General features: G+C 62.7%; 1 protein-coding gene across 5 annotated transcripts in view; it reads left to right on the forward strand.

The window, feature by feature from the left end:
- GALNT9 (polypeptide N-acetylgalactosaminyltransferase 9) overlaps window positions 1–23,724 on the forward strand; it is a 106,556-nt gene that overhangs the window by 27,330 nt on the left and 55,502 nt on the right. For all 5 annotated transcript variants that reach the window (XM_042962361.1, XM_042962366.1, XM_042962365.1 and 2 more), the window contains exon 2: window positions 22,818–22,998. In XM_042962361.1, coding sequence (XP_042818295.1) covers window positions 22,874–22,998 — 125 coding nt within the window. In that variant the 5' untranslated portion in view covers window positions 22,818–22,873. The remainder of the gene's footprint in view (window positions 1–22,817; window positions 22,999–23,724) is intronic.

A 23,724-nucleotide genomic window follows, 5' to 3' on the forward strand; every position in this document is an offset into this window, starting at 1 on the left:
GAAAGCAGTGCTTAGCCCTCCAAACGGGTACCGACTCCCGACTCCCCGTGTGAAAGGACACTAAAGAACACAGGGGGCAGGGGCGGTGCCCCCCATGGCTGCCTGTCCGCTTCAGATTCAGGAAATGTAGAGGAAATAATTCCTGGGAGTCTCCACCGAGTGTGGAAAGGAGAGGAAGGAATCCAAAGAAAATGACGTATCACTTATATTTCCTCTGCCCTGACTGCCTCCTGGAGACGCCTCTCCTGGCTCAGAGGGGCTGGTGGGAAGGAAGGGGTGTCCCAGGAGTGGGGCCGGGAGGCAGGACATTCTTCCCACACCCTTTCTTCAGCCGCTCTGGTGACCTTTACTCAGGATGTCCTGTGGACCTCAGCAAAGACCTAACAAATGGTGTACATAGATCCAAATTCACAGGACCTGGGAGAAAATATTCTTTAAGGAAATGCAATGTAGTCACATCCTGTATGTGCATGCGAGTTGCTTCTAAATTCAGTGCTCAAGGCAAGAAAAAAAATGCGTATAGCCAGAAATCATCCTTCTGGATATCTTAAATCACATCCACGGTTCTGTGGGTACGACCGGCACAGGGAGTCTCATGAACGCGGTGTCTGGGAGCCTCTAAGCTTGGTGGCAAGAGGGAGGGAGATGTCCCCAGTCGGCCGCCTGGTCTGCAAGCCAGCCCCTGGGGGATGGGAAGGGCAGGAGAATTCTCCCGAGCTCCGGCCACATCGGGCGGCTCTGTCTCTGTTGTCGTGGGCGTGACCCAGGTGAAGGCAGTCACCTGCCAGCAGACCTCAGACCTCGTGTGCAGCGAGGCCAGGACTCCTCCCTGCATAGGGGAGGCCACCCACCACCCACCACCCACCACCCAGCTGCCCTGCTCCTTCCTGCCCCCGGACGCGATCTTCCGACCCTTGGGGCCACGGTTCTGGGCGGAGCTGGGCCGGGCGGGGAGCTGCCAGCTGTGGGGGGCCGGCTGCTTTAGAGGGAGGTACTTTCTAACGTGCAGAGTGCACGCGTCAGTCCCTCCACCCCGACCCACTGCCGCCCAAACCCTGCAGTCAGGGGTCAAAGCGTGGGCCCGCTGTGCGGACGGCACACGAGAGCCCGCCAGAGAGTCCGGCCAGCTCTGCCCGCGCCCCGGGCCGCTCGCGCTCGTCTGGGGAAGAGATGGTTTCCACGCTGCTCCCTCTCGAGCTCCAGCAACGCACGCGTGACCGGCTCTGTCTACACCGTATTTGTGGATGACGCCGGCCCCGACTCATCTGAGGGATTTTGTCTGTTTTGCCCGCGGCTCTAACACCCGGGGTCTCCGGCCGCATTGTGTGTGTACCTAGTGCTGTGGAGACGTTTGTGGAATGAGCAAGTGAGCGGACCTTCCTGTAAACCATTCATTGGTTTTGCATAAAGTAAATGTGTTTAAAAACACAGGTGCACATCAGCACCACACCCACAAGCAGAGGGGACCAAGCGACGATGACGAGACCGTGCAGGCCGTGACGTCCACGGGGCTCTGAGCCCAAGCCCGCTCTCTCTTCCTGAAACGGGAGATTCTCAAGTGAAAGACACGTGCAGGGACATATTAGCACGAAACCAAGACTCTCTCCTTGGAGAGACGGGTGATCCAGACCGTCTGGAAAAGGGAATCTGTCTCACGGCGGGAGTCGGTGTCGTTCAACCCTATGTCCTTCTTTTCCCCCAAATCCTGTCCGGATTGTGGGTCCTTCCAGGACTGTGGCTGTGCCTTGGGAAGCCTGGTCTGTGGCAGACTGTGTCCCGAGGGGAAGCGGGTGGTCAAGGGCTAAGGGGCACATGCCCACTGCAGCGGGGTCCCAGATTTCTGATCAGGAGGCAAAAATCCGACTGACAATCTGAGAGCACTGAGGTTTTTTTAAATCTTTTTTTTAATGTTTATTTTTGAGAGAGAGAGAGAGAGAGAGAGAGAGCGCATGAGGGGGCAGAGGCAGAGAGAGAGGGAGACACAGAATCTGAAGCAGGCTCCAGGCTCCGAGCTGTCAGCACAGAGCCCGACCCGGGGCTCGAACTCACGGACCGCGAGATCATGACCTGAGCCGAAGTCGGACGCTTAACCCCCTGAGCCACCCAGGCGCCCCGCGCTGCGTTTTAATACTAAAACCCTAGTTGAGCTGCACAGAGGCTGTGGGGGTGGGGGTGAGGTGGTGATGCTGGATTTTTACCCAACGTTTGCCCTGGGCCTGTGGCCGCAGATGACACACGCACAGAGGTGTGCCCGTCTTCCACCGTGGTGTCTGCCTTAGCGATCGGCAGATATCACGGCCGAGAGGCTGAATTTGGGGAGGCTCTCCGAAGATTCCCCACCTGCTCTGAATGGTGAGTGGTCAGAACGTGCTCTCTGCCCCTCGGAGGCCCGGCTCAGGGTTTCAGAGGCTCTGCTAGAACAGAAGCCACGTGAGGCCCCTGATGGTCTCACCCCCCCCCCCGCCCCCCTACTGTTTGCGTCACAAAAGGACGAGTGGATCGGATGGCAAGAGCCCACAGAAGAGGGTGCGGAGAAGGGGGTGGCTGGGGTCTGGGGAGAGCGCCCAGTGTCTGGCTGTCCCCCCGGACACCCCTCGCCCCTCGCCCCCAGCACAGCCGCCCTGAGAGCCCTGTGTTTCTCGGGAGGGGTTCCGGGCTCTTCTGTGCACATAGGCAAGTCCGGGCTGGAAACGTTCCAGGACATTCCACTTGTTAGGGGGCGTGCGTTCCACAGAAAGCTTTCCTGTTCGTGGTGAGTTTTAGTTCCCCAGATGGCTTCCCGCTGGTTCCAGGCACCTTCCTAGCTTGCGTTTGCCCGGCCTCCTCCTCCCGAACCTGCTTTGTGAGCCGTGACGTCCTGCACCGCTGGCCTCAGCTGTCCGAGTGGCCGCGGCCGGGAAGACAGCTGTAGCTTGTCTGGGATGCGATCGAGGGTCCTGGCAGGGCAGCAGCGTGTAATCGGCTGGCCTTTTGCCCCTAGCGCTCCCAGCTGGAGCCCAGCCTCACGCAGGACGCTCGGGACGCCGGGACGGGGCTGCGGCTGTGTGGTGGGAACCGTCTTTCCCGCCTCCCAGCTGCCGTGGGCACGGTGCTGACGGCAGCCTGTGGTGGTTACCTTTCATCACTCTGAGCAGGTGAACAGCACTTGGTTTTGCTTTCTTCCCTCCCCTCTGCCTGTGCATCTCAGCCTGCTGGGCCGGCCCTGGTCCCCGTCCAGCCACCGATGAGTCAGGACAGCTGAGGCCGCTTCCTGGACATAGGACTGAGCTCCAGGCAGACCTGGCCCTTTGTGTCTGGGGGAATGAGACGCGGGGACGCTCCATCCCGTGATAAACGTGGACCTCACCAGGCCTGGCTCCATACGGAGACCCCGCAGCCGCGCTGCTAGGAATAATTCATGCTGGTGATGATCCCCGCTCAGGAGGTGCGGGGCTAAGTGATTGCATTTACAATTCAGCTCTGAAATCTGCATATTTCAAAGGCCCTGCTTTCTGAAAAGACAGTTTATCCTTCGTTCGCTGGAAACTCGACAGAAATAAGTCTCTGTATGTTTCCACATCCCCCTGGAGGCATTCCAGGGCGGGATCCACGTCTTAGGACCAGGCTCCTGCTCCCACAGGGTCCAGACACCCTGGAAGGGAAAGCAGCCGGGAGCCAGAGGAGGGCAGCGAGAGGGGTCCCTGGCAGCTCCATCCCAGCAGGATTTCCGTTCCCAGAACTCCGTCCAGGATCGCCAGGACCGAGACGGTCTCCCAACCACCCAGCACGTCTAATTGCCGTCTAACTGCCATTCCCAGAAAGGAGAAACTCATTTCCCCGGTTGTTTGAAAGGCACTCGTAGCTGCATGACCTCGGTGTGGCCCCGCGTCCGACCGCGGCCTGTCTTCGGGAGGCAGTGCTGGCCGGCAGCAGGGCTCTCACACCGTGGGCCACTGCAGACCCTTCCCGGGACGGTCCCGTGACGTCCGCCCGCACGCTGGAGGCCACAGAGGCCGTGTGTAGAGAAGCCTCTCCAAGCCGAGGGTCCCCCTCCTTGCGTGAAGGCAGACTCAGTTACCCATGTGGCTGTTCATTCCCCTCGTGTTTAGTGAGCACCTGCTATGCTCCTGATGCCAAGTCAGGAGACGTAAGCGATTGGGACGCAGGTGCCCCAGGGAGGAAGGCTGACGAGGAACAGGTCAGGCAGGGGTGAACGCCATCAAAATGCAGTGCGATGCAGAGTGGGCGGGTGGACGGGGCGCTGGGCTGAGTCACGCCCCAAGGTCACATCCACCCAGACCCTCGGAATGGGGCCTTCTGTGGAGACAGCGTCTTTGCTGAGGTGCTCAGTTCAGCTGAGGTCACGCTGGAGCAGGGTGGGCCCCGGTCCAGGGACCTATAAGGACAAGGGTGTCCTTGTAGGAGGCAGAGAGGCACGACGGGGAGGAGAGGCCGCGTGGTGGTGGAGGCGGGGACGGCGACACGTCCAGGAGCCAGGACGGGGGGTGGAGGGCCTGGCCCTTGGCCTCCACCCGAGGCGGTGGGGGCACGTCCTTCTGTCTAGCTGGTTGGCTTTGAAAGCACATCCGAGGTCTCACTCGGCTCCTGGGACTCAGATGAGATCTGCACGAGGCTGAGGCCCTGCCAGTTATCAGGCAGAAGACCAGGGCCTCCCCAGGGGCTGGAGGGGCCGGGCGGCCGGGGGTCCGCGTGCGGCCTCTGCCAGGCCTTCCCCAGCCGGCACTGTCACATTCGGATGGGTCTTTCCTGCCCGTGCCCTGCAGGACATCGGTGGCTGAGCAGAGACCAGAGGCCGGTTTGCGCGCCCAGTTGTGGCACGGGGAATGTCCAGATGTCGCCCAGTGTCCCCCAGAGCAAAATCACCCCCGTGGAGACCCCTGTGTCACCCCGAGGGCCTGCTCCACCCCTCGGCGAAGTGGCTCACCTGCTCCGGGGCTTGGCGTGCTCCCCGTGACGTGGGGATGGCGGCCACTCCGTCCTCAGAGGGGTCCTGCAAGGCCAGAGGAGCCGGCCTGAGCAGGGGGCCGCCCCCGCGCCCAGCACGATTCAACCCACTCTGTGGAAGGCGCAGGATCCTACGGCCACCGGGAAGGTGCCGTTGAGACTGTCGCCTTTCCAAGGCTACCGAGAGGGGTCTCGGTTCCATGCCGCCCTCGCCAGGCCCCCTCCAGACACGCTCGCCTCCCCCCGCCCCCCCGCCCCCGGCCGTGGCGGGCACTTCCAGCTGTTCCGGCTGTGGGCTGGGCGTTCACAGCCGCGCTGGTTTTCTTCTCTGCGGGCTGACACTTTGGACAGACGCTACAGGCTTCCTAGTTTTGGTAATGACAGGTCACCTGTTTAAGAAACAAATGGGGCTGCTGAGCGGCTGACCGCGAGGGCATCCGGTCTGGGAGGGCGGCGTCCCCCCCGGGGTCGCGGACAGGTGGCCGGGACGGATGGAGGGAGGGTCTCTCCGGCCTTTCTGCCACCGTCTGATGGAACACAAGTAAGAAACTAAAGAAGCCACTACTGCAGACGTGGTGTGGGAGACATCCTGCCGTCGGGCCCCGGCACCTGTCAGCCACGTGGACTTGGGGACGTCACCGTGGCATTCTCCATCTCCTCAGGCCTCGAGGGAGGCTTATCAGTTTTGGCTTCAGTTGAGATCTTTGATTTTCAAGGGAAAACTCAATCCTGACAGACGTGACTCCAGTAGGACTCGCTGGCCCCTGGGACTGCCGGATTCAGTGGCTGGCGTCAGGTGAGGCTTGAACCAGCAGCCTGGCCCTTTCTGCCCACCCTCGGGGGAGCCTCAGCTTTACGTCTCTCCTGGAGCTTGGGTTCCTGAAGCACAGGACACTGAGAATGGGAAAGAGGGAGTTTCCGCGAGAAATCAAGGACGGAGATGCTAGCTCCCACACTCCATGCCTTCTCGCTCAGCCTGCTGTCCGCGGGGCGGTTCTGGGAGCATCTCTCCCCGCCCCCCCCCCCCCCCCCCCCGAGAGGCTCCCCGCACTGCAGGCAGCACCTGTAGTCGTCAGGTCAGGACGCACCGGCCACGTGGGCCTTCCCAGGGGACTCAGAGACCCCAGCTGTCGGCCTTCCATGTTTTAGTAAATAAGCTAAGGGCAAATCGTTCCTTAAACCGCGGCCCCAGGGCCTGGCAGCATGCCAGGGGGGCAGTGCGCATGCGCGGCGTCAGGCCTGCGGGCCTCGAGAAGCATCCCCTGTGCGGCCAGGTTACAAGCGGGGCTTGGCTGCTGGCCCAGCCTGGGGGCCCAGGGGCGTGGGCTGTGGGGGTGCGTGGGGGAAGGCAGGGGGCGCGGGGGTGTGGGCTGCAGGGGTGAGTGGGGAGAGGCGGGGGGTGCAGGGGCGTGGGCTACAGGGGTGCGTAGGGGGAGGCAGGGGCGTGGGCTGCAGGGGTGTGTGGGGGGAAGGCAGGGGAGATGGCGGGGGCGTAGGGGTCGTGGGGGGTGGGGGTGGGGCTCCGGGAGGAAGGTCGGGGAGACGCCTTGGCTGTGGGGGTCTTAGCAGTGGGTGGGCGGCCTTGCCTGGACGACACAGGGAGGTCTGGAGCGGCTGGGGTCACGGCCGGTCTGTGAGCTTCCGGGATTAGTAGCGGGAACCGGGGAAGAGACCTCAAGGCAGGCTTGCCGAGACCCCGGCCGGTTTTCGACGTTTGCAGGTAGCGCGTTGACGCTTTCCACACTGCGGGCGCGTCCTGCTGCCCACAGGAAGACGGGGCGTTCTAGAAATGTGGGTTCTCCCGGACAGAGGTCCAGGAGCCCAGGCGTTTAGAGTCACTGACAGACACCTTCTTATAGGCGGTGGGGGCCTCTTGGCTGCTGTGGATGAGGGCTGGGTCCTCTGCTGCCCCTCGAGGGCCCCCCGGGGTCGCAGTGGACATGTCAGTCTGCCGTTGGCCCTGAGAGGGAGGCATCGCAGGATGGCTTGACCCGGCCTGTTCTGGACGCCCGGGTATGCTGGTCACACGGCGGGCCCCTCGGCATCTGGCGGTCAGCAGGCTGGGGTCCTCACGTCCACGACGGGAAGCCCAGGGCAGGACCTGCGGGGCTGGGGTGGGGAGGGGGGAAATGCCCGGCACCCGTGTGGCGTCCGTGTAGGCAAAACCGCGAGCCAAAACCCAACTGCTTTTCACGTAAACACAAATAATATTTTTCATGGTGTAAACCTCAAACTTCCAAGAATACATCTGCAAGGTGTTCCCAGGAAGGCCAGAGTTTTTGCTCAAAATGCACTGAAGGGTCAGTCCCAAGTGTGTGCCCAGGTCCGCTGGGGCAGTGCAGTGGCTCCGGTGACCCCACAGTGGCTCCGCCCATGGCCTGCCGCCCGGGTCCCAGCTGGCGGCTCTCTCGGTGCCGTGTTCCAGGCAGAGCTCCGGGCACCAGACACGCAGCAGCAAGGCCACGTGTGGACCCCACCCTCACGGTTCGCGTGTCCTGTGAGGACAGAGGGGAGACACAAGGATAAGCAGGTTTAATTTCCTCTTGCTGAAACCAGTTAGCACAACTTAGAGGCTCAACGCGGCACATAGCAATTCTCTTGGTTCCGGAGGCCTCTCGGGGCTAAAGGCGGGACGTCCTGAGTGCTGGCTCCTTGTGGCCCGGGGGGTGGGGGGTCCCAGTGTCCAGGCACCTGCTTCTGGGGCCACGGCCCTTCCTCCGTCACGGGCAGCAGTGTGGGCCTCTGCACCCCACCCCCGTCTCCCTCCACACCTCTCCCCGTCCCTGCGCAGTCTCCCTCTACTGCTCCCCTCCTCTCTCCCTCCCTGTCTCTCTCTTCCACTTGTCAGGTCCCTGTGACCACACCCACCTGCCCGCATAATCCAGGACAACCTCCCCAGCCCCAGGTCAGCTGGTCGGCGACCTTACTCTCTTCGCCACACAACCGAACACATCCCCAGGCTCTGGAACTGGGACGTGAGCGTCTTTGGGGACCCGTTAGTCTGCCGACCACAGTGGGCAAACTCTGCTGACAAACGCTAAGGAGCAAACAAAATAAGGCGGGGAAGGGGGAAGGGCAGAGCTGGCGGGTGACACCGGTGTCATTGCCGGGTGCCCAGAGGAGGCCTCAGGAAGAGACTGACTGGTGTCAGACAGGTGAGGGCGGGACATGCTCCGGGCCCAGCAAGTGCCAAGGTCCTGGGGCAGCGTGTGCCCAGTGCGTTGGCGGGATGGCTGGAAAGCAGGTTCGGGGTGGGGGGGTGCTGGAGACTCCCATCTGGGCGCCCCGGGCACCCACCCGGGCTGCCGTGACGACCTCCACCCACCGGGCGGCCTGTGTGACAGTAGCTCATTGTCTCACGGTTCTGGAGGTTGGAAGTCCAGGACCAAGGTGCTGGCGGAGCTTGTGCACACGTTCCTGGGGTCTCTCCCTCCGGGAGGCCACGGTCCTCACACAGTCCTGCCGCTGGCTCGCGGGGGCAGGTGACCCGATGAGGTCAGTTTAGCGGAGGGGGCGGGTGCAGGGGAATTAGACGCGGCAGGCGCCGTGCTCTGCGGTGAAGCAGGGACTCTCGGCCGCACCGGGGACGTGTGGGGCCAGGCGAGTCGCCGCGCGGGCCGCCTCCCAGCTCTGGACGCGGACGCGCTGTGCCCGATGTGGAACAGCACCGCTGGCCTCCGCCCGCCCGATGCCAGGGCACCCCTGCCCCGGTTGTGACGCCCACAGTGTCCTCAAGTGCTGCCAGGTGTCCCCTGGGGGCACCCCTCGCTGAGAACGGGGTGCACAGGTCAGTGCCGCAGAGGGGCAGGGCACCAAGGCAGCGGGGTGGGGGCGGTGTTCGTCCGGAACGCGAGACGCTGACGAGACCCCAGAGCCACAGGCCAGTTCAGGGGCAGCCGACGGGGCGGGAACCTGGGTTTCTCTTCCGATTCTTCCATTTTCCCAGGGAGGCAGGAAGCAAGGTCCTCAGCTGAGGCTGCAAGTACAAACCACGCTCCCTCCTTCCCCTCTTGTTAAAGCGGGGCCACAGCCTCAGCCGGGTGTCTGGGAAGAAAGCGTGTCAGGTGGTGCTCGGTCAGTGCCCTTGGGCTCCGAATAGGGACGTCCCACAGTGCGGACACCGGGGGGCTGGTCTGCCAGATGGGGGTGGGTGGTCAGTGTTTACCAGACGGGGCGCCCACTTTGTAGGGGCCGGGGGAGGGGTTGGGGGGGGCAAGCGCCTGTCTCCTGCCTCCACCCCCCTCCCAGGGCGGTTCCATCCGGGTATGACAGGTGGGAGGCCCCCGGGGGACGTGCCCAGGGGGGGGGGCGCCCTCCTCGGGCCCCTCCCGGCCTCCACCAGGACGGGGGCTTGCTCACAGGGTCCAGGCTGTTGGCTGGGCCTCTGTCCTAGGCGTTTTCCTCACACCTGGTGGTAACAGCAGCCAGGTGCGTGTGCACCACCGAGGGCCCGGGGCCCTGACCACGCCGCCCCCACAGAAGCCGTGACATCCCCAGGGTCCCTGCCCCGTATGCCTCCCCAGAGGCGGACGAAGACACCAGCTTAGATCAGCGTCCGGTATCACAGCTCCTGCCTCTGACGGCAAGAAAGGGAACTATTTTTACTTTCCACGGAGTAGTTTGGTCAGATCGGCTCTGCGTGTAGCCCCCGTCTGAAACCAGCAAGCCTTGATTTTATTTCAGAGGAACGGCCCGGCTTATGCAGGGACCATTCTCACACTCTTCCGAGCAGATTGTGGAAAATGCCTGCTAATACTCTGTGTGCTTGAGCACTTAGCAGTGGGCACGGAGCAAGCGCGCTTATCTTAATTGGGAGGAGGGAGAGTGTGGTGTGGTGACGTGGGCCGCAGAGCCAGGTGGCCACTTGGGAGCTGGAGCCACCCCAGCCCTCACCGCCCCGGTCGGCTTTCTTCCTCGCTTCTGGTCCCTTCACCCGCGAGACGGCTTGAAGCCGCGTTTGTCTCGCGGCACTGCTCCCGGAATGGGGGCAGAGGAACAAGCCCCACGTGTGGTCCCCGCTCAGCAGGACTGGCTGACGCGGCCCAGCCTGCAAACCCACGGTGCACCCATCTTCCGGACACCTCCGGGCCGACCCTGTTTGTGACGCGGCCCACCCTGCCGGAAAATGCGCGGTGCCCGGGCTTCCTGGGGAAGTTGGGGCGGGGCGCCAGGGAGTGGCCTCTCCAGCTCACGCTTCTGTCACAGAAGCTGTCGGCGTGGAGCTTTGGACGGTGCTCAGAGCACGCGCCGTCCTCTGAGAGCTTCCAGCCAGGCGGGAGGCGGCCGGTTACCGGCAATGCCGACATTCGAAGCAGCACGAGAGAGCGGCCTGTGTTGAGGGGGCAGGTCAGGCGGGACCGGGAGTTAGGTGGACCCGGGTCCAAACCCCAGTCGGATGGTCTCGAGCCGTCCCTTCGTGTCCCTGAGCCGTGGTTTCCACATCCGTGAACTGGGAGGAACGATTATCCTTCTGCAAGAGGACTTTGAGGAAATTAGATAAGGTAACGCGTAAGTGTTTGGCAAAGTGCCTGACACATAGCTGGTCCTCAGAAATGGGAGCGAACACAAAGGAAGGCAAGGAGTTGAGATTGGGTGGTATTGGGACAAACGGATGGCACGATGCCTGACACGAAGCAGGTTCTTACTAAATATTTGTTCACTGGATGGATGGATGGACGGATGGGGGATGGATGGATGGGCGGGCGGGAGAGTGGACGCAGGGGTGGATAGGGAGAGGACCTTGCACAGTGAGCAAAGTCAAGTGTCGAGGAAGGGAAGCAAGTATCCCGAGTGGCTGGAGGAGGGCAGAAGGCCGGGAAGGCAAGTCGGGCCCGAATGCACCCACGTGCGGGCAAATAGCCTGCCAGGCACAAGTGTGGGTCTGATAGCCTCACGTCCAGTGTGGCCCAGAAGGGTGGCCCCCTCTGGGGGCAGAGACGTGCGACCATAGGCACTGCCCACGACCTCAAGAAGCCCTTGCCGCCCTGCGCACAGGGGTGTGGGGCGTGTTCTCTGTCCCAGGGCTGCGGAACTCAGGGCGGGCTCCTTCCCGACCTCCAGAACGGCTGTGCGGGGACGCGACGGGAGAAGACGGCATAGGTGTTTGAGTCCCGCAGAAATCACGCGGACAGGTTCCAGACCTTCTCCGTCTCCTCTCTCCGGAGGTCCTGCCGGCCGCTGGAAGGGCGGACACCCGGCTCTGGCCTCTCTCTCCCCGGCCTGGGGCCTGCGGGGTCACGGGCACTCAGTGAGGACCAGCTGAGGTCGAGTCTTGTTCACGTCAAGGGCAGCTCCTCTAGCCCGGGACTTTGCCCACGACCGAGGGCCCGGTGGCTGGAGGGGCCTCTGGGGAACTGAGGGGATCCGCTAGGGGAGTGTGGGTCCCGTGAGGGAGGCACCGGCACCTTAGCTCAGGTGGGGAAACTGAGGCTCACACGACTTGAGTGTTTTGCCCACAGTTGGGATGTGGGTGCAGGTGGGGTTTGAATCCTGGCGGCTTGGCCATAGCTGACAAGCAGAGCTCACCCAAGCACCTTCTGGCTCTGTTTGGGGTGGGTGGGTGGGGACGTGAGCTGGACCAGGAACGGGTGAGGGTTTGGGCCTGGCCCCGCAGCCGTGAGGGATGTGTTGCTGCCCCGTGGGCTCGGGTCTGGGGAGGTGCGGGTGCGAGGTGTAGACGGGCTCTGAGTCGAGACGGCAGAGTTGGTGCTGGAGGGACTGAGATCTCGGGGGCCTGCGGTCTGCGTGAGAGGAGGACGCGAGTGGGGGGCAGAGGTGGAACGCAGTGGGCTGGACATCTGTGCCCCAGATTCCCACACGAGAGACCTGTCCCCGAGGGCACGGCTTTAGGAGGTGGGTCTCTGGGGGGTGATGGGGCTGGAGGTGGTCCTGGGCGGGGGGTCCTGTTGTAAGAAGAGGAAGAGACGGCATATCCCTCTCTGGCTCTGAACACACGCACCCGGGACAGCCATTAAAGGCACGGCGAGAAGGCGGCCGGGGAACAGGCTCTGACCGGGAACCAGACGGGACCTTGGTCTGGATGCCCAGCCTCCAGGGCTGTGACAAACAGAGGCGTGTAAGCGCCCAGTCTGCGGTGTCTCTTCTGGCAGCCCAGGCGGGCATTCAGCCCTGCATTCATTCGTTCCCGCATTCATTCATGTCTGCATTCATTCGTTCCTGCGTGCATGCGTTCTCTCACATTTAGGCGCTCGGTGAGCACCTACTATGGACCAGGTCCTGGGGCTGCGGGAGCCAGCAAGGCAGGCAGTCCTGCCCTTGGAGGTCGGGAGGCAAGGTGAAGGAGGGGCCGCATCCTCTGTCCTCGGCCAAAGGGGCTCCCAGACAGACCCAGCCGGCCTCTCGGCTCTTTGGGGTCTGGCCCTGCATCCCCACTGCCGTCCCCAGAGCGCAGGCCCTGGAGTTCCTCCTGTTCGTGACCCCCAGGGCGGAGCTGGGCCCACAGGACCACACTTCCCGGGAGATTCGGTTGGGATCTGAGCAGAGAAGCCAGCCCAGTGGAGGCAGAGCGCACCCCTCAGAGGCTCGGGTGGCTGTGGGGAGGGTGGGGACCCCACCTCTCCCACCTTCCGGACAGCTTCCCTCGGTGGCCGCTGAGCGGCAGGACGCCCCAGTGTCCCCGTGCCCGCTCCTCAGGAATCGGGGGGCCCAGACTGGGGCGGGACGGGGCGGCCGCGTGACGCTCCACACGCCTACAAAGTGCCCGAAGGAGCCCGAAAATCCGTTCTGCCAGGTGTTTCCAGCCACTCCTGATTTCGTGTGCTTCGGCCCCATAAATATTCACGTTAGGACACTCCACTGGGCTCAGGGAGAATATGTCTCGCAGGTTTGCCACGTTCTGCACACTAGTCATGACTTCACAGTTTCAGAAGGGCGGTCCGTCTTTGGCCACTGACCAGGTAGTGGCCGGGGTCCCCAGGGAGCCTTAACAGACCGTCCGAAATGGAAGGAGCCGCCGCGCGTGGAGAGAGGGGGTGCGCGGAAGCCGGGGCAGGGACCTCGGCCGCAAAGCCAAGCGGGCTTCTCAGCCATCAGAATTAATAGCGGGCGTGCTGGGCTGGCCTACATTTTCATAGGGCGGGGAAGAGGGGGGCCGGGGGCTGCGCGGTGCTCTGCTCCCTCCCGTTTCCCCGCCACCTCCACCCCCCTCCCCGTGAAGGCCGCCGCCAAGGCCGAGGGTGCAAGAGGGTACGGCCCGGAGCCTGGCAGGTGACGGGTGGTGTCTCCACCGAGAACCGCGGGGTCCCCACGTGCTGGGCGACCTCAGGAGCGGGAGACCGACGGTGAGGGTAGTGCGGGCACCACAGCCAACGGCAGCCGGTCCCGTCTCTGCCCTGGTGCCCCGGCGCGCGAGGCATGCGTGGTGACGGGCGGGGAACGTCAGGGGGACGGGATTCCTGCACCTGCCTTTCCAGGCTCCCGGGCTGTGAGGGGGGCCGTGTGCCCCACTTAGGGGGCTTTCCGGACCTCTGACTTCTGTCCCCCACCGCGCCCCCCACCCCCGTGTCCTTGAAATGTCAAGTTCGCGGTGTTCAGGACAGCCCCTCCCCCACCCCCAGAAGCACACTCACGTCACCCTCTCCCTTTTTTTCTCATTTGTCTGCACAGTGTCTCCCCCTCTTGTCAGAGATCCGCTGCTTTTTAGCAGTTGGTGTTTCCGACCCAGGGCTCCTGGTGGATTTCAGGGTGGTGGGTCAGTGGGCTGCCCCTGGGAGCCCCTGGGTGCCGGCTGAGCGTGCGCCCCCCCAGCCTCCCCCGCCCCCCCCCCCCCCCAGGCCCTACCCTCTGCCTCGTCCTCAGATTAGCTTGTGACCGGCAGCCTCTCCACATGGGCCGTTTCCTCTCGGAATGTTGGCTTGAGTCACGGTGCCAGATGGAATCCGTGACTCAAACAAGCTGCGAGCTTGAAAGCCGCGCTTCCTCCCGAGCTGAAAACTCACGGCCGCCCACGTTCGCCAGGTACCCCGTCTGGAAGGCGTGGGTTGGCAGGTGTGAAGTCACTCTTCTGGGAGGGGGCTGGAAGAGGCCCCTGGACGGCCTGCCCTGTCCTTGTGTGTGTGTGTGTGGGGGGGGCAGCCTGGCTCCCTCGCTCTGGGGCCGCACACAGGGTCCTGACTGTGTGGGGCCTGTTCTTCTTGGGGACGCCGAGCCCAGGGGACTGGAGGCCATCCTCAGGGGCCCAGCCCCATTTCATTCTAGCCTCTCCCTTCCTATTGTGTGGCCCTCGGCCTCGTGGTCACACGGTGGCTGCTCCAGCTCTGGGCATCGAGTCCTAGTTCCAGGCAGGAGAAGGGGGGAAGGACCGCAGACAAAGGCAAACAGACGTATACACCTGCCAAGTCTGTGCCTTTTAGACACATTTCCGAGAAATTTCACCCAGCAAATAGATCTTGGTCACTTGCCACCCCTGGCTGCAAGGTCAGCCTGGGGAGGCGAGCATTTTAGCTGAACTCATTTCTACCCCAAACAAACTGCTGGCCAAGCATCCATAGTGTCTGCCACGATCCCTTTACCTAGAACCTCTCCCCTCCTCCCCTTCCTCCCCCTGCTCCCCCAACTCTGCCCTGCTTTCTCTCCCCCTCCCCACCCCCTCCTCCCCCCACCTCTGTCCCCCTTCCTTCCCCCCCAACCCCTCCTCCTCCTCCTCCCCTCCTCTCCCCACCTCTGTCGCCCCTTCCCTCCCCCTCCCCAACCCCTCCTCCCCCTCCTTCCCTCCTCTCCCCACCTCTGTCGCCCCTTCCCTCCCCCTCCCCCTCTTCCTCCCCCCACCTCTGCCCCCTCTTCTCTTCCCCTCCTCTTCTTTTCCCACTCCTCCCCTCCCCCACCCTCCCCTCCCCTCCTCGGCTCCCTCTCCACCTCCTCCTTTCACTCTCTTCTCCTCCCCCACCCTCCCTCTCCTCCCCTCCCCCACCTTCTCCCTCCTCCTCTTCTTTTCCCTCCCCCACCCTCTACCTCCCCTTGTCCCTCCTCCTCCCACACCTGTCCTCCCCCTCCTCTTCTCTTCCCTCTCCTCTCCTCCCCTCCCCTCCCACACCCTCCCCCTCCTCCCTCCCCCCGTGTGAGTGTCCTGTTGGCGGCTGTAACGAGTGACCACAAATGCGGTGGCTTAAAACAACAGGAATTCATTCTCTCACACTCTGGAGGCTGAAGCCTGAAATCCAAGTGCTGGAAAGTTGACTCCTCCTGGAGGCTCTGAGGGAGACTGTTCCAGGCATCTCTCCAGCTCCTAGTGGCCCCTGGCAATCCTTGGCTTGGGGACACCTGACTCCATCTGTCTCCGTCATCGTGTGACTTCTCTGGTGCGTGTGTGCCTCTCTGAGCCCTCTCTGAACTATCGGGATACTTGGCGTTGAATTTAGGACCCACCTGAATCCCGGACGGTCTCATCTCAAAGTCCTTACCTTAGTTACGCCTGCAAAGAACCCATTTCCAAATAAGGCCACACTCGTGGGTTCCGGCTCCTGGGGCCCCCATTCCACCCACCGCCCTCCCCAGCCGTCTAAACCAGGGCACAACCTCTCAACCTCGAGGCAGCCGTGCAAAACGGGGGGGGGGGGACGGGGAGCTGCCCGCCTGCACCTGTGTAAGGGGCAGGCGCGCCGTCAGGCTGGACCCTTCCGAAGGGGCTGGGAGCTCAGGCTTGCACATGAAACCTCTCGGGTTGAATTCCGGGGCCCCGGGGGGCAGTGCCCCTGAGACTCGCTCTGAGCCCCAAGCCCCTCTCAGTGCCTCTGTGTCGGCGGCTCTTTATGAAGTGCCCGGGCCGTCCATAGAAACAGCTGTCTGCCTCCCACAGCCTCTCTGCTCTAAGGGCATCTTGTGGCGTGTAGGTCCCTCCTGGACGACCCGGGACCCTCTGCGTCTCAGGGTCCTGACGGTGATCCCATCTGCAAGACCCATTTCCCACCAGGGCGACGCGGCCACGGGTTCCGGGGATCTTTGGGAGCCATCATGTAGTGTCCCACACCTGTGCTGACAGATACGGACCTTTGGTACCTTAATGCTAGTTTTTCCGGACCGCGGCTGGGTTGCTGCTATGCAGAGTGGCTCTGTCTTGCTGCCTTCTCTGGAAAGCCTGGAAGATCTGGTGTCTGAGGCTGGGTGAGGTCTGGAGCACGGGGGCGCCCACCCCTGGCCCCGTGACGCGGGTGCCGAGGGACAGCGTCCCCGGTCTCGTGAATCGAGGGAAAGTGTCTGGGCAACGGCCCCAGTCCCACAGCCGGGAGCCCCAGTGCGCCCCTGACGGCCGCCGGGGCCCCACGGGTCACCACGTGTGAGTAGGCGCTTTCCGGGGGGGCAGGCACAGCCATCTCCTCCCCGCGATGGCTTCCAAATTACCTCACGTGCTCAGAAAGCGCATTCCCTCAGGTCACACGACAGGAGCTTGAAATGACCGTTCCCCAGCAGTGACCTCTGAGCTCTTCAGGAGCATGCGCTCCCCTCCGGCGACCCCAGGAGAATAAAGCGGGAGGAGCCCTGCGTTGGAAGGAAGCTCCTTCTCCAAAAAGCCAGGTCCCTGCTTCTGAGGCCAAACCCACCTCACGGAGCGAGGGCCCCAGAGCAGAGAATGTTCTGGAAGCTGTGGGTTCTCCGACCTTGATGATTCGCTTTCCTGGCCAGGGGCCTAGCTTTGTCGCCTCCACCCAGGCCCCGACCGTCTGGACCCCTGGGAGAGCCACTGTCTAAGCGGCCCCTGCCGAGCCTGGCCGTTCTGCCCGAGCCGGCCGGGCTCCCGTCCACCTGCTCCAGGATGGAGCGCACCTGAGTGGGAGGCCTCCTTCTGTGTAGACAAAACCGGCCCTCAAACCCTTTGTTCTGGACGCTCTCTCCTGGCGATTTAACCCACTGAGGCACCGACCGACCGTCGGCCGCTCTGTGTCCAGCGGGAACCTGGGTGGGGACAGTGGGCTGCATAGGTGACGACCACACCGTGTGCGGGAGGGGGCTGGCCCCCGGGAGAGCTGGAGCCACGCGAGCTAACAAACACGTGCAAACACGCAGGACGTGTCAAGCAAAACGTGTATCTATCCGTTCGACAGGCTCTTGCGTGGTGGTTCAGAAGGCAATTGTTAATTATAATTGGGTTTTGCATATAATCACAGGGGAGACACTTCTGGCAATAATTTCAAGGAAGCCAAAAGCAGAATGTGGGCTTCTCCAGCCAGAGGACTGAGAGCGGGCGCGTCCCGCTGAGCCTCTCCTAGGGCAGCGTGGTCACCGGAGCCCGAGACACTGGAGAAGCCGGGGAGGGCTCGGTCATCGTGGGATTCCTGCCGACCTGAAGAAGGTTCCGGAATGCCTGCTGGAAGCTCACTTTTTGAGAAGGCATCAGGCCCCTCTTGGATGTGAAAGGGGTCCCCCGGATGCCCGCAGCCAGGACTTGCTTCCAGTCTGGGCGCCGTGATATGGCCGAACTCACCCTCCACGTCCTCCCGCCACACGGGCCGTGGGCGTTTGCACCGTCGTCCTCGTCTCCAGCCCGACTGGGAGGGCCAAGGGCCGGGGAGGGGCGGCCCCACGGACGGGGGAGCCTCTTTACCTGCGCAGGGGGGAGTGTCCAACTCACACACCTGCGGCTCGCCCAAGAGCACCTGGCCCTGCTGCCGCGAGGCGAGGCGAGGCCACACCGTCTGGAACGGTGCCGATAGGAACAGGTCGTTGTAACGAATATCCGCGATGGCCAAGTGGAAAGTTGCTGACCGTTACTGGTTCCCTCTAAAATTCTCTGGGGCGCCTGGGTGGCTCAGTCAGGTAAGTGTGTGACTCTTGATTTCCGCTCACGTCACGATCTCGTGGTTCATGAGTTCCCGCCCCACGATGGGCTCCGCACGGAGAGCGAGGAGCCTTGCTTGGGATTCTGTGTCTCTCTCCTTCTCTCTCCGCCCCTCCCCCACGCACCATCTGTCTGTCTCTCTCTCGAAAGTAAATCAAAATAAACTTTAAAAAGTAAAATAAAGTTCTTCTTTCAGGTTTTAAAGTTTAAAGCACGCGGGTAGGAGGCCATGCAGCCACTGTGAGCTTCAGGGGTCCCCTCTAGGAAATGCGGTGAGAAAAGCACGTGGTGTAGGGCCCGCCACGGGGAGCAGAGGAAGCCCCATCGGCCACTGGCCAGTGTAACCACCGACAGCTGTCCCACCAGCCTGTGACCTGCGGAAGTCCCAGAGTCACGGGTAGCTTCTGTGTGGCTTCTGTTTGCGTTGAAGTCCTTGGACAGACGTTTCAAAGGCCGAGCTGACGCATGCAAATTTCCCATTGTTGTCAAAATCACATCGCATTCAAGGATGGAACCAAGAGTTTGGGGCTCCCATTCCGCTACAGGAGGAAGTGGAAAATTGCTCACAGGAAAAACCACCTCTCACTCCGGTTGAGGAGGTGCCTTTGTGATCCGCACCCACATCTGCCCGGGAGGGTGGCCCGAGATGGGCTGCGCTGAGCGCTGTCCGATGTACGGCTCCCGTCAGTGTGTCCGGTTGTCCCAGCTGACGCAGGTCTGGGTGGCCGTGTGGGCGGTGGGTCTGCGCCCTGGTCTCTTGGAGCTGCCCTGACAAAGCACCACACACAGCGACGGCTGGAACAGCGGACGGCTGGAGGCCAGAAGCCTGAGGTCCAGGCGGGGCGGGGCCCTGCTCCCTCCCCAGGCTCCCTCCAGGGTGCGTGCTGCCTCGTCCGGCTCCTGGTGGCCCCGTGTGCTCCTTGGCTCGTGGCCGCGTCCCTCCAGGCTCTTCCTCGGTCGTCCCCTGGCCATCTTCTCTTTGTGTGCGTTTGTGTCCAAAATCCCTTCTTCCTATGAGGACCCCAGCCATTGGGTTAGGACGCGCCTCAATTCAGGATGACCTCATCTTAAGTAATTACCTCTGCAGAGACCCCTTTCCAAATAAGGCCACGGCCACAAGTCCGGAGCACCAGGGCCCAGCCATGATTCAACCCACACGGCTGCCGGGCCTGTGGGTCATGCGTTTGGTGGCCCGGCAGCAGGAACAAGGACGTTTTGCCCCCACCCCCAACCAGGCCCAGTGGGGGTGCTCGGAAGCCAGAACTCTGGGAGATGTGAGGACAGAGCCGTGTCTTTAGGTGTAGACCCCGGGGGCCTCGGCCGGCTGTCGGCCATCTGTTCAGTGGAATTCGGGCCTTGGCCCCCCAGCAATGACAGGCCACCTTCCATCTTCACAAGTTCCTCCCGGTTCCGTCTGCCCTCGTTACCCGAGGCTCAAGCAACGCTGCCTCTCCAGGAGGATCTGTGAGAGAGAACGTGAGTCAACACCAGGCATCCCAGAAAGAGGGAAGACGAGAGTCCCGGCAACCCCACAGGGAGCACTGATATGCACGACTCCTTAAAAGCTAAATCACATCCGCAGGTTTTTAATTGGCGGAGCTCTAACAGACCTTCCGGCTCAGGCAGAGCCCTAACTGGGCTGGTGGCTCTGACTGTCTCCCCCCAGCCGTGCCCCCCAGGGCCAGCCTCTCGGAGCTGCCGCGGCTGCTCAGAGGTCAGGGGTCAAGACGCGGGGCGAGGCCCAGAAGTGACCAGCCCCGAACCCTTACCTGGAGCCACAGGCGGGTTCCACACGAAACTCCTGCTGGGACCAGCAGCACATGACCCACCCCCACAGAAGGCCGGGAGCCCCCGCGCCACGCAGAAGTGGGGTCCCTGGAAGGCAGCATCCGCATGTCTGGGAGCTTCTTGGAGATGCCAGTGCTCCGCCCACCCCACACCTGCGCACCTGCTGCTCTGCGTGGGCCCCTGCTGTCTGTGTCCCAGCCAGGCCCCCAGGACTACAGCCCCCGTTCCTCCGAGGAGCCCCGCCCCCCAGGGCCGGGGTGACGGGGCGGCAGGGGTGCGGCCGGGAGCTCAGGCGCTGCTCACACTCCGGGGCTCACTCACTCACATGGTTTGGGGATGCCGCTTTGGCGCTCTCTGGGTTCATTTCTACCCAAATCAGTGCTGGGGCGTCTTCGCGGTGGAGGCGGGAGCTCTGAGGCCGGCCCGGGGGCATAAGGCATGGCCCTGCCCCGGCGCCCCCACCCTAGACAAGTGTCCTGTTCACGGTCTGCCAGAGCCTCTTGTTCATGCATTCGTGCTTTTATTGGTTTCGCTGTTCAAACCGCCCCGGGCCTGCTGCCGAGACCGTCTGGTGACGGTGAGCGCGGAGGGCGGTGCCTTGCCGGGGACACGCGTGTGGCACGTGGGCTCGTCCACACGTGAGTTACACGGGTGCTGGCCAGTGAGTCAAAGGTATATGTCCGGCGAGGTGACTTTGACAGAAACACAGTAAAACTGGGTTGTGTACTGGCAGGTTGATGGAAACGTGACCAGGGCCTTGCTCCCTGGCGCCTCACCCCACGTCGGTGTTCAGGGTGCTCCCTCTTGACGGGGACATCCCTCTTTCACTTTCTGTAAAAGCACCAAAACCGCGGAAACGCCTTGTGCAAATTTCACGGATTTTTACGGACCGCTGGCGGTCACGCGCTCTCCTGTGTCACAGGCCTCCTGCCTCCCTTCCCCTTGGAATCCGCCGCCCTCCCCGGAGCAGGTGCTCTTGTCTGGGGCCCGGGGACGTGGTGGCATGTGACTGCCGGCCGAGTTCCTGTGTCCGCAGGGCACACGCTGTGTATTGTTGCTACCTAAAAAGTGGACAGAAAGTCAAGATCCGAGCCTACCAAAATGCACACATTTTTGGAAATTAATAGCGTCTGGAAGGCAAGCGATGACGCCTTGACATCTGAAAGCTCTTCGCGGTGGGGCAGGGGCACAAACCGGGTCGGGGGGCTCGCCTGAGGCCCCCTCTGCAGCGAGCAGGTGGCGAATGCGGGCTCGCTCCTCATTTTAGAACCAACCTACAGACCAGTCAGGGAGGGCTGGGTCACGCTCGTCGAACAAAATGAGATGCCATAAGTGACCTCGGACGATGTGGGAGCGATGGCATAGCTATTTCTTTTTTGGGGGGTTATTCATCGTCTTATTTTTAAATTGTTATTGTTGTCAGAACAACAACATGCAAACGGCCTTCTTGACAAAATTTTCAGCGCATGATAACTACGGGGCTGCTAACGAGGCACAGCTCGTGCCGCGGACCTCTAGCTTATTCGTACACGGTTAGGAGTCTGTATAACTGGAGAAATATATGTGTAAATGAAACTTAGAGCCGTTGAGTAGAACTCCCGGGAGAATGCTAATTTTTCCTTTAACCCGCTAGGGAGTCGGCAGGCTGTGTCTAAAGTGACGCTTCCAGAAATAGAGCCGAAAGTATTCCTCTTAAGGTCACAAAGGCAACCCCCAGCATCACCGAGAATAATGCCACAGCCGGGACCACGGGAGGAGGGCGGGTGGGTGGACTGAGCCCCGCCCCCCCGCCCGTGCACCTGCAGGCGTCCGGGGAAAGTGACCGTAAGATCCCGCGCATGTGCGGGGACAGAGCGGAGAGCTCAAGCCAGAGAAGTGCTGTTCTTTGCAGAGTGGGGCTGGCACAGGAAATGGTCTTTCCAGAGCTTTCTACGTTGTTTGAATCTTCTGACCTGTGTGCACCTCACTTTTACAAGTGACTTTGAAAAGTGACGTGAAGAAGCCCAGTGAGTTTTCAGGGCCTGACCCTACAGGCTGGTTCTCTCCCTCTCCTCCAGTCCTAGCCCAGTCCAGCCCTCACCGTGGGCCCACCCCGCCCCTGGGCCCCACCCCCTGCCAGGCCCCACCTCCAGGCCCCACCCCTTGGGTCCTCCACGCCCCACAGCAGCCCCCCCTCCCTTGGGCCTGGCCCTGAGCAGCGACACTGCTGTCCCCTCAGGTTTGGGGGCACATCTGCCTTTGGGAGGTGGCTATTTACAGACTTTTGAAGGCGGAAAATGCGGTGCAGCACAGACGTTTAAAAATAGCATGATTATATGTATTTTTTTACCACATTAAACTAAGAAGCGGAAATGATTTATGTGTCACATAATTTTTCAATTTTACACCCAATGCGTACCCTTCCGTCCTGCGTGGTTAACCGGTTTATGATGGAGGATTCCAGAAAACGCCGAGGTTCTGTGGCCTGGGGCTCCCCTGCAGGGCGGCAGCGTGGGGAGGGGAGGGATGGGGCCGGACTGGAGGGCGGGTACAGCTTGGATTTCGGTTTGCGCCCCTGGGGGGGTCTCGTTGAGTAACAAACCTCAGGGGGTCAGTGGCGCAGAGAAGAGCCCCTTGCCCGAGGTGTGGCCTCGGGGTCGGCCCTCCCTGGGGTCTGCAATCTGGGCCGAGGCGGGACTGCGCACTAGTCCGCGCAGCTGGGCCGGGACCGGGGTCCCCGCCCCACGGAGAGCCAGGGTGCCGTCCCCACGCGTGCGGTGGGTGCTGCGCTGGGGTCCGGTTCCCTCGGAGCCGCGTTCCCCTCTGGCAGGAGTGGCCACTTAGAAGAACCTTCCAGAAGAACAAGCCCCTGGCCTAGCCTTCGGTAGCCCACGAGCACCAGCACACAGGCCTGGTGGCCCCGAAGCCCCGCCCATAGGCCGCGTCTCCCGCCTGGCCCCCCAGGTCAGCTCCGTCCAGCTCAGCGCTGGAGGCAGGGTCCTGCGGCGGGTGTCCTGCGTGTCGGGGGCTCTGGGACTCCCGGGAGGCTGCGGGTACTCAACCCAGCTAGCGTCCCACTGTGTGCAGGTCAGAAAGACCCACGACATCAAGGGTCGGTGAGCATTTATTTATTTTTTAATTTTTAAAGTTAACAGACTTTCCTTGAATTCCGAGCGCCAGGGTCCCTCAGCGAGCAGGGGATTTGCCAAGTTCGGCCTGAAAGAAAGGGGCCGCCAGCGGAGGCTGGGGGCGGGCGCGGGAGGGCACGGGGGTCCCGGGGCCTGGCTGACCGCCCTCCTTTCCCGTTTCCCGCCAGGCCTCGCCAAGCCCATCGGCCTGGTGGAGGGGCCTGGGGGCCTGGGCCAGGGCGGCATGGCGGCCACCCTGCGTGAGGACAGCCAGGAGACAGAAAGCAAATACGAAGAATACGGGTACAACGCGCAGCTCAGCGACCGCATCTCCCTGGACAGGACCATCCCGGACTACAGGCCCAAAAAGTGAGTTCGCGGCCCTCCTCCCGGGCACCGCTCCCGCACACCCCGCACCCGCGAGCTGCGGCCCCCGGAGCACGACGACGTGTGCGCTCAAGGCCCTGCAGGCGGCACGGGGTCGAGACCCGGCACGTGGAGTCGGCCACACCCGCGACCGCGCCGCCTTCTGGTGTCTCTGTCGACACAGACGCGCGCAGGTGTAAGAAAGCCGGCTTGGACTTGCGTCACTGCTTGTGGTCCCGTCGCTGCGGTGGGGGCCCCCTCTCCCCCACCATCTAAAGGCGTCCCCTATTCCCGCCCCCGGCCCCCCACATCTGTCGCCGGCTGCGGCCTGGCCTTGAGGCCTCTCAGGACTGAGCCCCGGTCTACAAGCGCGGCATCCTGTTTGAAAGCTCGTTAGGTGCCTTGGCGGGGACGAAATTGGAACAAAATGCCATATTAAGCGGACGTCATTGCGTGAAAAAAGTCCCGCCAGCCTGGCACCTGGGTCCTGGAAAGGAAAGGCAGGCTCGGCCCGGCTCCTTTCTGTGGTTCCGTCTGCAGAAGCGGGGCAGGCGGCAGGGAACCCTGGACTCCCCGGGGAGGTGCTGAGGCCCGGGCTGGGCCGGGGGTGGGGGAGGGGTGGTGGTGACAGCGGCGGCGCCCAGAGTGGGGGTCCTGGTGATGGGCGGGGCCTGGGCCCTGGAGGAAACTCCATGAAGGGGGCGGGGAGCATTTCTGGGCTGTGTCGAG

This window comes from Panthera tigris, chromosome D3 (genome assembly GCF_018350195.1).
Source record: "Panthera tigris isolate Pti1 chromosome D3, P.tigris_Pti1_mat1.1, whole genome shotgun sequence".
In the NCBI taxonomy this organism is placed as follows: Eukaryota; Metazoa; Chordata; class Mammalia; order Carnivora; family Felidae; genus Panthera; species Panthera tigris.